Below are 14,333 nucleotides of genomic sequence, written 5' to 3'. Positions count from 1 at the left end.
TGTTCTCCCTGTATCTGTGTGGGTTTCCTCCGAGTGCTCTGGTTTCCTCACACAGTCCAAAGATGTGCTGGTTAGGTGCATTGGGCCATGCTAAATTCTCCCTCAGTGTACCCGAACAGGCGCCAGAGTGTGGTGACGAGGGGATTTTTCACAGTAACTTCATTGCAGTGTTAATGTAAGCCGACTTGCGACACTCATAAATAAACTTTAAACGTTTAAACTTATTTTGTGATATGAACAAGAAAAGATAGAATCGTAGAATCTCTACAGTGCAGAAGGAGACCATTTAACCCATCGAGCCAGCCCCGACAACAATCCCACCCAGGCCCTATCCCCGTAATCTTATATTTACCCTGCTAGTCCCCCTGACATGAAGGGGTAATTTAGCATGGCCAATCAACCTAACCCGCATCTTTAGAGCGTGGGAGGAAACCAGAGCACCCGGAGGAAACCCACGCAAACACGGGGAGAATGTGCAAACTCCACGCACACAGTGACCCAAGGCTGGAATCAAACCCGGGTCCCTGGCGCTGTGAGGCAGCAGTGCTAACCACTGTCCCACCATGCCACCCTATTATGTATATGTTTATGAATAAAATGGTCTGCACTCATAGTCTATGCAATCCAATTAATGTAATGCTCATTCTCAGTTGCTCATTTTATTGTTAGTTAGAATCATAGAATCCTACAGTGCAGAAGAAGGCCATTCGGCCCATCGAGTCTGCACCGACCACAATCCCACCCAGGCCCTATCCCCATGCATTTACTCTAGGTAGTCCCTCTAACACTAAGGGGCAATTTAGTATGGCCAATCCACCTAACCCGCACATCTTTGGAGTGTGGGAGGAAACCGGAACACCCGGAGGAAACCCACGCTGACACGGGGAGAACATGCAAACTCCACACAGACAGTGACCCAAGCCGGGAATCGAACCCGGGACCCTGGCGCTGTGAAGCAGATGCACTAACCACTGTGCCGCCCAAATTTAATGGCTATGACTTGGAAAACAGGAGCTGAATTAATCCGAGGAGCTTGAAGGATTTTTTTCGGTAGAGGGTACATTGTCCATTGAGGGTTTATCAGGCTTTCATTCACACCCGCAGTAAAAGCACGTTGAAGCAGCTGTCTTTATGGTTTCTCTGTAAGGGAGCTATCAGTAAAGTGTGCTATATTCGAGACTGGGCTGCATCACAGCATGTTTTGACGAGGCTGGTGAATTTATAACTGAAGCTTTTTCCAATTACAGGTAATGAGGTATGAAAGTGTGAACGTAAAGGAGAATGACAGCAAGGATTCATCCACGTGCAATGAATCAAGCCCTCGGGAGAAATGGCTTCGCAGACGAACACATGTCAAGCTTAGGGTTTGTACAGATTGGGTTTGAATGTCTAAAGAAATAGATGAGAAAATTACTACCTCTTCAGAGGAAAGACACTTGTGACTTGTCCGCATTCATTTGAGAAAATATAGGATTTTATATGGTTAGCACAGCTTCCTTTTAAACACACGGCAACACTGCCCCTTTGTGGCCAAAAGCAGAATTGAAGAGATTGCTTCAATTTGAAAATAAGGCCCTTTACTACATGCACATTCATAGAAATATAGAAACTAGAAGCAAGAGTAGGCCATTCGGCTCTTCAAGCCTGCTCCACCATTCATTTTGATCATAGCTAATCATCAGAATCAATGCCCTGATCCTGCCTTCCCTCCCATATCTCACGATCCCTCTAGCCCCAAGAGCTATATCTAATTTCTCCTGGAAATCACACAGCGGGGGCAATTCTCCCCCCAAGAAATCTAAGTGCCGAATTTGCGTAAAACTTGGAGTAAATCACGCTGGTTTTTTCAGTGGGAATTTAAAAAACAATCCCCCACACTCTGTGCACCGCAGACTGCTCTAATGTAAATCACAATAAAAATGAAGGGGCGGGGCCTATTCACATCTGAGAGGCCGGCAGCATAGTGGTGAGTGCGCCACTGCACGTGCGCCAATCTGTCAGCGCTGAGATCAGCACATGCGCAGTGGCCCCTGTCTGCTGGCCTCCAGATTGCTGGCCAACTCGATAACTGGTCGGCCCGGCGACCCCTGCATCGCTGGTTCACCGACACCCACGACCCGATCACTGGCCCAGGCAGGCACTGTCAAAGTGCCAAGGCCCAGGGGGCACCCCCACCGGCGCCCGACCCTCTGGGGACCCTTGATTGCCACCTCCCCCTTCACGCCAGTGGAGTCGGGCCACCAGCTCCCCGCAAGTAGTGTAATAGCTATAGTAGTCCCCGCTGGAGTGAAATACTCCGAGCAGGGATAGGGGAGCAGCTTGCAGGCCCATAGATTTCAGTCCCAGGCCTGCTAATGCTATTTAAATTATATTAATACTCACATTAATATAAATTACGCGGCTCCGGAAATCCGGCGCAAGGAGACACGCGGAGGCCCGGATGCCCCAGTGCGGAACAACCCCTGCTAAGGTGTTGCGGCCCGCTGCGCTAAAAAATAATGCAGTGGGATGGGAGAATTGCCACCCTCCCTCCTCCCATGTTTTGGCCTCAACTGCCTTCTGTGGTAATGAATTCCACAGATTCACCACTCTCTGGGTGAGGAAATTGCCCCTCACCTCAATCCTAAAAGGTTTGCTCCCTTACCCTCAAACTATGACCCCATAGTTCTGAACTCCCCCTCCCTCCTCTTTCTGAATCTATCCTGTCTAACCCTGTTAGAATTTTACAAGTTTCTATAAAGTGCTGTTTAAAAGATAATAGCTACCTGGAAAGCCTGGTTAGAACACTTTTCTCGCCAGCAGCCAAATGTAAGATGACGCAATGTTTCAGATGGGCTTGGAGAAGAAGATTGCTTTCAACGCAAGACTGGCGTCGCCCTTATCTATTTGTGACCTCGGTGCTAATTCCGCCAAATGGATGCTCTGAGCCTGAGTAATATCCATTTATAAGATTTGTTATCGGTGAGCTTTTTAAAATTTTGTTTTTAAAAGAAGATATCTGTCAAATGTGGAATGTGCCAGTCATTCTAACGTGAATGACATGATTAAAATACATATCACTAGACACCCACTGTCTTTTGGAAAATCACAATCTTTCTTGGATGCGCAAGTAGTGAAATAAATTTGAATTGGACACAGTGCTTCATGCTTCCCGCAAGCTATCACCAGAATATACATGTTTAAAGCAGTCTCCCCAGTTATGCTCATTTTGTTCCGCTCTGGTAGGATGGAAAATCTGCTGAAGCAGATTTTTAAATTCATTTTTACTTTTCCTTTGCAAATTCCAGGTCACTTCTCATAATATTATCATGCACGTCGCACCCCAATACTTCTGGTCTGATAAATCCACCACACCTGGTGTAAAACCATGGGTATAAATTCACTTAAGCTCTTTAACACAGTTTCATCTTATACAAAGACATTCGAGGCCAGTAATTTTACAAAAGAAAATCGCTCTCACACCCTGCAGTGGTTTCTTATGTAAATCACGAGTCCACAATGTTTTCTCTATGTTTAATCGAGAACATTTATTATTTCTTAGACTGATGTATGGGCGATAAAAGAAATAGTATATTTAACAGGGGTAAACACAGAATGCTATCTAATCTACTGGTCATAGGGAGTAGGGTGGGAGGAGGCCATTCAGCCCATTGAGCCTCCTCCAACCTTCAGACAGATCATGGCTGATCATCTCTAGGCTATTTTTCTCCACTATCCTTATATCATCTGACGTCATCAGTATCCAGAAGTCTATCGATTTCTCCCTTGAACATGCTGAATGATTTAGCTTCTCCAGCCATCTGGAGTAGAGATTCCAAACATTTACCACCTTCTGACTAAGGAAGCTCCGCCTTATCTCTGTCATAAATAGCCTGTCCCTTATTCTGAGCTTGTGTTCCCTGGCTCTCGACACACCGGTCAGGGGAAACGTCCTATCCACATCTACCCTGTCATGCCCTGTGTAAAAATTTGGTAAGTTTCTATTAGATCACCCCCCAAAGAATACAGTTTCCTCAACCTCTCTTCATTAGACGATGCTGCCATCTCAAGGATGCCGCAATCTCAACTCTACCAAATCATATTCCACGATGATACATCCTTATGCTAAGAGAACCACAAGAGTATTCGGTCAATTCTGTCAAACTTGTTTAATGACGTGCTAAAGGAGGATGGGTACTAAGAAATGTTCATCCTCGTGCTGTTGGTTATTTATAGATTTTTTTTCATGTAGTGTCACCATGATTCTGGCTTCTGCTGTTCTCTCTTAGGTTTAACTCTGATTGACAGGTACGCCGGAACAGAAATTCTCAGCGTGATTCACATCAGCAGACACTGATCTCTGCTTAGCAGATGGAGCTAGGGGGATAATTAGGCTTCTATTTGTAATTTCGAGGAAATATGTTGACGATTGAGGGGTTATGCAGCTCTGAGACCAGGGGAGATATACTTAGAACATGGGATTGAATGGCTATTAGGAAAAGAGTAATGATATTTCCTTATATTCTTTACCTGGAAGGTCCATGGAGTTATCTCTATGAGCAGAGTGAGCAAATTCAGCTGGTAGAGAGGTGCAGCTATTGACCTCAATGTATCTGGCCTTGTAAGAGTATGGAAAAACAAATGTCAGTGTACCTGCTTCTGATCGTTAAGCTGCAATCCCCAGTGGATGTGAATGCATGTGGACAACCATTGAAGACAAAGCTGAGCCCAACTGTGATGGCTGCCCTTGGTTCATTGACCCGAACATGCACTCCAACTCCCTTCTAAATACAGGTACCGGACCCTTATCCAACATCCCAAAATCAGGAAGGACTCAAAAACCAAGGCCCACCCTGGAAACAGCGATCCCCATCTGGAATTATCTGTCACATCCGGATTGCGGTGCGCTGACACCCTGCTCTTTGGATCCAGCCTTATTTATTCCATGTCAGGACTAATGGCACAGAAGCCAGCCAGTCCATTCCCCCCACCCCCCGCCTTCCCTGAGGCAGAGAAATCAGCCAAGCCATGAGTTTAAATGAATTATTGTCCTATTCCACTGATCCGGAACACAATTAGTCCTGAATGTCCTGGATGCAGGGTCTTTAATAGCACCTTGAACAATTTACCAAATGCCTAGGCCTTCGCAGCTGGAGTCCTTTTGCAGCACAAATCAAGACCTTCAGGGTGGCAGGGAAAGCTGGAGGAGGAAAATTTTAAGGGGAATGAAAAATAAATCGGAAGGTGACTTGCGATTGATTGATTAATAATGAGAAAAGTCGTGTGCAGTTCCTGGAATGAACAACGATTGATAAAATGATAAACTCTGTTCTTTATCTAAGAATGTAACAGCCAATCACCGAGCCAATGACGTCATCATAGCAGAAGGTGGTCCTCAGACGCTGGTGGGAAGGTTTATGTACGGACCCCTGGACATGGTTACATTGACTGGAGAAAAGGTATGCAGGGTGTTCGTATGAAGTTGCAAATAATGTCATGCAGTTACTGCCAAGATAGCAATCCTGGCACCTTGATCATTCTCTTCAGGATTTTTAAAAAAAGTCAAGTTTATTTTATTAGTCACAAGTAAGGCTTACATTAACATTGCAATGAAGTTACTGTGAAATTCCCCTAGTCGCCGCACTCCGGCGCCTGTTCAGGTCAATGCACCTAACTAGCATGTCTTTCAGACTGTGGGAGGAAGCCAGAGCATCCGGAGGAAACCCACGCAGACACGGGGAGAACGTGCAAACTCCACACAGACAGTGACCCAAGTCGGGAATCGAACCCAGGTCCCTGACACTGAGAGGCAACAGTGCTAACCACTGTGCCACCATGCCGCCCAGTACATGCCGCCCAGTACATGTTTAAAGCAAATGAAAGCTGAGGGATTGAGACTACAATAATGCTCAATGCAATAATGAAAATCGCTGCACTGCTGGATGTTTTGTAATATTCTTACTTGTAAATAAATCCCACTTTAACTTTAGCCAGAACAGGAATAGACAGTGGGGTCTTATGGATAAGTTGAGGGCATGAGGAGAGGTTGGTGAGGAACTAAAGAAGCAAATTCAGGGCTAAGGCAGTGGGAAAACTCGGATGGAGCTTAGCCAGATGGGCTGGTGAAAGAGAACAACTCAGCAGGGGCAGCTGATTGGATGGTCATCATCTGAGTGACAAAGGAGCCCTTTAGCTCTTTGCAAACATTGTTGGAGATGTGAGTGGAGGGAACAGGGAGTGGGTTTTGGAAGACAATCTGAAGTAGAGAAAATAAACCAGGGATTACCTGTACATTCCAAGATCCTGGAACAATGGCCGCGATTCTCCCAAAAGTGCTGAATTGATGGGAGAACTGTTCTAAATCCCGACTGTTCTGTCAGTTCAGCTTCTCAACTGAATCTCCGCACTCTGTGCTTTGAAGAGGTCACAATCGTGAATCCAATTAAAAACCCAAGGGGACGGAGCCTATTCGCACCGGAGTCTGACAGCTCTGGAATTCTGCGCATGCGCAGTGGCCCCAAACTGTCAACCTCCCGTTTGCTGGCCAGCCCGGGACCTCCGCAGTCCTGCCCCTCCAGTCCCCCCCGCCCCCCCACCATGGCCTGATTGCAGCCCCCACAACAATTCCCGGGCCAGCCCTGACACCCCCCCCCCCCCCCCCCCCCCCCATCGGAGTGCCCCGATGTTCAGGCCCCAACCCCCCAGCAGGGGCAATCCCCTCACCCCGGCATAGCTCCACCCCACACCCACCCCAGAGTCAGACCCCCTCTGGAGGCAGGCCCCCCACCCACAGACCACACAATCCCCAGCCCACCCAAATCGCTGCCCTCCCTCCAGTCCAGACCAATCCACATGCAGAGTGGCAGCAGGATCCCCCCATCCCATTGATTTCCCCTAGGCCCTGCCCACAATAGGCCCTGCCCCCTTGGCACTGCGCGATGCCTGGTGGGCAGTGCCAAGGTGCCCCTGGGCATGGGCACTGCCCCTTTGGCAGTCGTAGGGGGCACAGGTTGGCACTGCCAGGGTGCCCATGTCCAAGGAGCACCACCCCTCCACCGCCCAATCCCCAGGGGGGGTCCCGATTGCCCTCCCCTTCATTCCGGCGGGGTCTCCCATTAGTTCCCCAAACGTGGGGAGCTAGTCTGAATGAAGTACTCCCGACAGGGTGGGAGATTCGGTCCTGATAATTAACTAATTAACATATTTCAAATACATGCAGAAAATATTTAAATTACTTACCTGCCTTCCCGCCGGTTTCCAGCATGGTCTGGCTGGCGACTGTTCGCCGGCTCTGGGAGATACGCATGCGTTCCCGGCGCAAGCGCAAATCCCTGTTCACGGCTGGAGACGCGCGTCCCCCACCGCGACCCGACAGAAAAGTTGCGGGTCACAATGGGAGAATCACGGCCAGTGTTTCAGCAGATGAGAGCAGGAGCCAATATGTTTAATGTGACCCAGCATGATCTGGTAATCGATGGCTAAAGCAATTAGCCGCTGTGTTCTTCCAAGTCTATGCCCCATGGACGTAAGGGAGCAGAGTACCAGGGGAATGGGCAGGTGAAGAGAGAGTAATGGTTTTATTGGAGACAAGGATACCATAGGTGGATGTGAGTTTGAGCAAAACGGGAGCCACAGAAATGTGATGAATGGAGGGCCAAAGGCTAGATAGCTGGGATTTTGAAAGTGTTGTTAAAGGTGAATTGGGGAATAGATTTTTTCAAGGCTGAATACAGAAGGAGCACAGAGTTGGCGACTGGACGGACGATGTGAATGGAGAGTAATGGAAGAAAGTGACGCTTTTATCTGTAAGTGACATGATGGGATTAGGAGGAGCTTGTGAGATGACAGGTCAAGCAGGTGGTCGTGTATATGGTTTGAGGAATTTAAATGGAGGGAGAGATTTAAGGAGGAAAAAAGGTAGTGAACTCAGAGAGAGAGAGAGAGCACAATGAGTTGAGATGGATGTTGAAATCACTGAGAGTGAGTAATCATTCAGCGCAGAGGCTGAGGGAGAAAGGCAGTGAAGATATTTTGGTGATACGGTATTTTATTGTACTTGTACATAAGATGTAATCACTGGAATGACCTTGGAGGGGGTGTAGGGGATGGTCCCTCGATCAGGCTTCGGCAGGAGATTGCTAGAAACCTGAGATAAACAGAGTTTCTGCTGATCATCCACCAAAGCTATTGGGCAGGATTTTCCATCCGTGCTTGTCCCAAGATCGGAAAATCCCACCCGAGGTCAACAGACCTTTGCATGGTCCTGTCCTGCCCACTACAACTTTACAATTAGTCAAGAGAGTGGCAAGGTGGCACAGTGCTAATCACTGTGCTACCGTGCCCCCCGCTTGACTAATTTGTACCTCCATTCCATTCATTGAATACATCATAGAACCCACCCCACCCTCTGTAGGTTAACTTATCAGACTGGTTTGCTGTGGTCCATTCATGAATCAATTATTTGCCATTTCCCTGACTTCAATTTTAAATCTTAGTCCTCTCTTCTACATCTCAAACTTAATATCAAGTTCAATCGTAATCAGAATTTTAACAAGTTTACTATGCTTACCAGGTGGTCTTGCTAATTGCAAGTTAATGTTTGTCTGCTTCAGTTAGCAAGAAATGCCACGTAACATATTGATTGATAAGCAAGTACTGAGGTGGACTGATTGGTTGATCCGGGCTCTAAGGGCAGAATTTTACATTGACAGGGTTTTACGGTCTCGCCGAAGTCAGTGGACTTACGGACGGCTCACCGCGTTTTACGGCTCCACCTCCCCCGTGATAGGGCCATAAAAATCCGCCCTAACTGTGGACTGTTTTAAGGACATTATTCACCTGAATCGAAACTATAACTATATACAACTACCGTCTACTAGTGCAAATACAGAAAGTGCTGGAAAGAATTGGCATTTGTGTGGAGAGAAACAGTTAACGTTTCAGGTCAATGATCTTTCTTGGGAACCGGAAGAAGTCAGAATTGTGGCAGATTGTAAGCAAATACAAAGGCAGGGAAAGTGGGGAGGTGGGGGAAACGGTGGAGGGGGAGGAATAAAAAGGACAGTCTATGATAGGGTGGAAGGCAGCGGTGATTAAATGACAAAAGGGATGATTGTGCAGGGCAAACGTGGGAGGCTAACAGGTCAAGTAAGAGAAGCAGAGTGAAAACAGTAAAAGCAGAATGGTTACTGTAGGAGCAGTGGTTTTGATCTGAAATTATTGTTAAATCTAGAAGGCCCAATCATAAAATTAGGTGCCGTTCTTCAGCCTTCCAATAGAATCACATGAGAACAATGTGGGACAGATGGAGAATTAAAGTGGCAGTTTTGCAGCATCTGCAGTATTTCACATTTTATTTGCTAAATAAAAAATAAATAGAATAAAAGTTTATTTATTAGTTATCAGTAGGCTTACATTAACACTGCAATGAAGTTACTGTGAAATTCCCCTAGTCGCCACACTCCGGCGCCTGTTCGGGTACACTGCGGGAGAATTTAGCATGGCCAATGCACCTGACCAGCATGTCTTTCGGACGGTGGGAGGAAACCGGAGCACCCGGAGAAAACCCATGCAGACACAGGGAGAATGTGCAAACTCCGCACAGGCAGTGACCCAAGCCGGGGAATCTAACCCGGGTCCCTGGCACTATGAGGCAGCAGTGCTAACCACTGTGCCACCGTGCTGCTCCAGTTGTGAAACTGAGCAGGCATTTTGCTTGTGTGTGCTATGCAATGATCGGTAGACTGATTCTCAAGGGCAATTTTGTAAGGTATCTCACAAGATTTGATTTGATTTATTATTGTGACATTTATTGAGATACAGTGAATAGTATTGTTTCTTCCCCCCAAACAGACAAAACGTACCGTTCACAAAGTACATAGGCAAGATGGAAAGGAGAGGGTGCAGAATATAATGTTGCCATTATAGGTAGGGTGAGGAGAAAGATCAGCTTAATATATGATGGGTCCATTCAAAACTCTGACGACAGCAGTGAAGCAGCTGTTCTAGAGTCTGTTGGTACGTGTTTTCAGACTTTTGTATCTTTTTCCCGATGGAAGAAGGTGGAAGAGAGTATGTCCGGGGTCCTTGATTATGCTGGCTGCTTTTCCAAGGCAGCGGGAAGTGTAGACAGAGTCAGTGGATGGGAGGCTACTGGAAAAGGTGAGATGGAATGAAGTGCATGAGATTGAAATTTGATTGTGAAATGGACGGCTTGTAATAAAGAAGTGGGAGAGGGTTTAGGGACTAGTGCAGTGCCGCAGGGGTCAGTCATTGGATCTGAAGATACAAAACATGGTGGAGGATCCAGAATTGGTCTCATTTGTCAGATGGAGTGTTGATTTCATGATCTCCGACTATGCCTCCACTGGAAGATCTTGGATGCATTTAAGGGAATACTAGATGAATACAGGGAGAACCAGGTAGAAGATTGTGCATGTAGGCATTTAGGGTAGGGGACCAATGGGGCCAAATAGACCAGCATGGGTTGGCTGGGCCAAATAGTCTGTTTTTATGCTGGACTATCTATCGAATAATGTGGTCACTCTTCACAAGATGCTCCCTTGGTCCCTTCGTATCAACTCAAGGGAACATAACCTGGTAGAGATTAATGCTGCAGTTGATTTATAATTTGACCCCAGTGGTCACTGTGATGAGTTTATTCACCACAGGCACATGTAAAGAGTTTTTACTTGATAATGCTGTATTAGAATTTTGGAAGCTCTCGAGGGGAAGCTTTTCTGAAAAGACTCTTTGTTCAGTAGTCAGGATAACACCAGATATCTTTCAACTCATCTACTTTTTTGAAAAATAATTCTGTCCAATTTTATTATGGAACCAATTTGTTGCTGGAGATGGACATCCAGTATCACTACATGCTTTAGGTAAATCAGTCGGGCAACTTTCAGTATTTCTTGCATAAAATAATTGCCAGATCTTACACATGTTCCATCTGATACCCCAGCAGTGATACCTGGCAGTGTCCAACTGGTGCTCCCGGATTGGCACTACCAGTGGATCAGTTGGCACTGCCAGGTTGGCACTGCCATGTGGGAACTGCTCAGCCAATCACCTGGGGACTTCAGTGGTTTCTGAGCCCTCTGGCGTGGCCATCACACCCATTTCTGGAGACGAGTAGTGACTCTCGCTGGGTTCCCACTGCTCCCAAGGGTCGGAGAATCCTGGGAGCAGGGAGAATCCGGCCTCAAACGGACTCAGCATATTTAAATCTGGTTCCGCCCTCACTGGCACGGTGGCTGGGAGGATTGCAACGGGGTTTCGCGTCGGCGCTGAGCACACTAGACCCCCTCACCCGCGATTCTCCAAGCCCGCTCCACTGCAGCGCGATCTCCGCTGGGCACCATGCGGCCGCACAATCGCGGCCAGTACCTGCGACAGCGCAGCACTCCCTCAGTGCTGCACTGCAGCATCAGCCCGAATTGTTATGCTCCAGGTCCTGGAATGGGTACGTGAACCCAAAGTCTTCTGACTCTGGGGTCAAGCGTGCTGCGAACTGATCCAAGGCTGGCAGGGAGGATTTGAGTGAAATAATGTCCTTTCAATACCAAGGGGTGGACGTAATGCAAACCGATTGAATGATTGAACTCATACTCATCAGAAAATCTGTCCAATAAATTCAACAACCTTAAACATATGCATCATCATTTCATCAAAAGCGCAATTTAAAAAAAATCAGTGCAAGACCTCATACACATGCTCAAACACCAAAAGTGTTGCAACACTTGCAAATCTGAGACACCAAACATTACCTAAGGTGCACAGGACCTAGGAAATATTTACAAAAAAGTCCTGATTGGCTCAGTGTCAATGAATCTTAATTTATTCAAATTGATTAAAATGTGCAAATTGGAAAGCACTGTTGAATAAATGCAGATGTTCTATTTATAAGGGATTACTATGTGTGTGTGAAATGAATATCCGAGGCAAAAGTGCAGCTCATGAACAAATAGCAATCAGCCAATCAAACTGCCAAAATGATTGTTTTCAAAATCTGCTCTGCCAATCTTATTACGTAACTAAAAGTCGCATTCATAACATAACGAGCGACGTTTTTCAACAATATAATCGAAGCAAATCACAATCGACATCTCTCGGGTTACAAATATGGCACAGTGGTTAACACTGCTTCCTATAGCGCCAGGGACCTTGGTTTAATTCTGGCCTCGCGTGACTGTCTATGTGGAGTTTGCACATTCTCCCCGTTCTTGCGTGGATTTCCTCCCACAATCTTGATGTAGAGATGCCAGCGTTGGACTGGGGTAGGCACAGTAAGAAGAGTCACAACACCAGGTTAAAGTCCGACAGGTCTATTTGGTAGCATGAGCTTTTGGAGCGCTGCTCCTTCATCAGGTGAGTGGGAGTTGAGTTCACAAACAGGGCATGTATAGACACAAACTCAATTACAAGATAATGGTTGGAATGTGAGTCTTAACAGATAATCAATTTTGTGCAGGTACAAACAATGCGAGTGGCGAGAGGGTTAAGCGCAGGTTAAAGAGATGTGAATTGTCTCAAGTCTGTCATTGAGTTTGTGTCTATATATGCCCTGTTTGTGAACCCAACTCCCACTCACCTGATGAAGGAGCAGCACTCTGAAAGCTCGTGCTATCAAATAAACCTGTTGAACTTTAACCTGGTGTTGTGAGACTTCTTACTGCTTCCACAGTCTGAAAGACGTGTTGTTTAGATGTATTGGCCATGCTAAATTCTCCCTCAGTGTACCCAAACAGGCAGCAGGGTATGGTAACTAGAGGATTTTCATAGTAACTTCATTACAGTGTTGGTGTAAACCTACTTGTGACACTAATAAAGAAACTAAACTAAAAACGAATTCTTCTTCTCATAACCCTCTTTCAGTCACCTGGATTTTGTGTTCTGCATCCTTCCCAACACATGCTTTGTTGGATCTTGACCTCCCTTGATTTTTGATCGCCATTGTTGAATGTTCAAGCTCAGTTCCTCACTCCTGCCTATCTCTCCCATGCAGTGCCAATTCTGCACAAACCTCTGTGCTTACAAAATAACGTTAAAAATGGAAATGATAAGAAGACAACTGCAACATGACTGCACTGACAGTCAGTGTACTCTGATCTATTGAATTCCAATTCGGAATATGGTATAATTATAACCAGCTCAAAGTATCAGCTACTTAAGCCACACTGTCTTCAATAGAGAGTTGCTACCAGTAGCTCCATAAGTCAGGGCGGTACAGTGGTTAGCACTGCTGCCCTCACAGCGCCAGGGACATGGGTTTGATTCCTAGCTTGGGTCACTGTCTGTGTGGAGTTTGCACATTCTCCCCGTTTCTGCATGGGTTTCCTCCCACAGTCTGAAAGACGTGCTGGTTAGGTGCATTGACCCGAACAGGCGCCAGAGTGTGGCGACCCGGAGAATTTCACAGTAACTTCATTGCAGTGTTAATGTAAGCCTTACCTGTGACTAATAAATAAAAATAAAAAGTCTTTCCGATGGACAATGAAAAGATGCTTGAAACTAGTTATATTGTATTCTATAGTTGGAGAACGTCAGGACAAAATGAATGATGTGCAAAATGATCTATAATTTGACTGCATTTATCGTAAAGTGTTATTAAAAATCATTTCTCCCTTTTTTCTAATGAATACTGGAATAGTATCTTGTGAAACATCTGTAATATTGCAAACAAAATACTGCATATCGAAGCATGCATCTGAATTAAACCTATTCCATTTGGTCTTCACAGAAGCCAGTGACCTAGCTGACATTTCTCCACACTTGCATTGAGCAAACAGGTGAAAGTGGCACCCTAGTCAGTTAGAACATAGAACATTACAGCACAGAACAGGCCCTTTGGCCCACGATGTTGTGCCGACCTTCATCTGAAACCAAGATCAAGCTATCCCACTCCCTATCATCCTGGTGTGCTCCATGTGCCTATCCAATAACCGCTTAAATGTTCCTAAAGTGTCTGACTCCACTATCACTGCAGGCAGTCCATTCCACACCCCAACCACTCTCTGCGTGAAGAACCTACCTCTGATATCCTTCCTATATCTCCCACCATGAACAATTGCAGTGAAAAAGTCCACAACAGCATCCGTTGACAGGCGCCCTACGTGCTTGGTTTGAAGCAAAGTTATTCTCCAAATTAACCAGTGCGACAAATACTGACTATCTCACTGTTTTCACCCCATGCAGCATCATGTAGCTGTATCCTGCCAGGACGACGTTTTGTAGCGCAGGCCCTTCAAACCCACCAGGCCAACTTGAAAAAGTGCATGAATGAGCAGAGCATTGAGAGGGCATACGTGGGCCATCCCATGGTACACACTATCAAAGTGGCTGATGGTTGCATC

The 14,333-nt window shown here is 46.2% G+C and overlaps 1 protein-coding gene across 1 annotated transcript in view; it reads left to right on the top strand.

Annotated features, from left to right (window-relative positions):
• LOC144501878 (membrane-associated phosphatidylinositol transfer protein 3-like) overlaps positions 1 to 14,333 on the top strand; it is a 291,482-nt gene that overhangs the window by 233,114 nt on the left and 44,035 nt on the right. The window contains exons 11-12 of the mRNA XM_078225920.1: positions 1,248 to 1,364; positions 5,322 to 5,438. Coding sequence (XP_078082046.1) covers positions 1,248 to 1,364; positions 5,322 to 5,438 — 234 coding nt within the window. The remainder of the gene's footprint in view (positions 1 to 1,247; positions 1,365 to 5,321; positions 5,439 to 14,333) is intronic.

Source organism: Mustelus asterias, chromosome 12 (genome assembly GCF_964213995.1).
Source record: "Mustelus asterias chromosome 12, sMusAst1.hap1.1, whole genome shotgun sequence".
NCBI classification, from domain to species: domain Eukaryota; kingdom Metazoa; phylum Chordata; class Chondrichthyes; order Carcharhiniformes; family Triakidae; genus Mustelus; species Mustelus asterias.
This window is presented reverse-complemented; position numbering and strand designations above follow the sequence as displayed.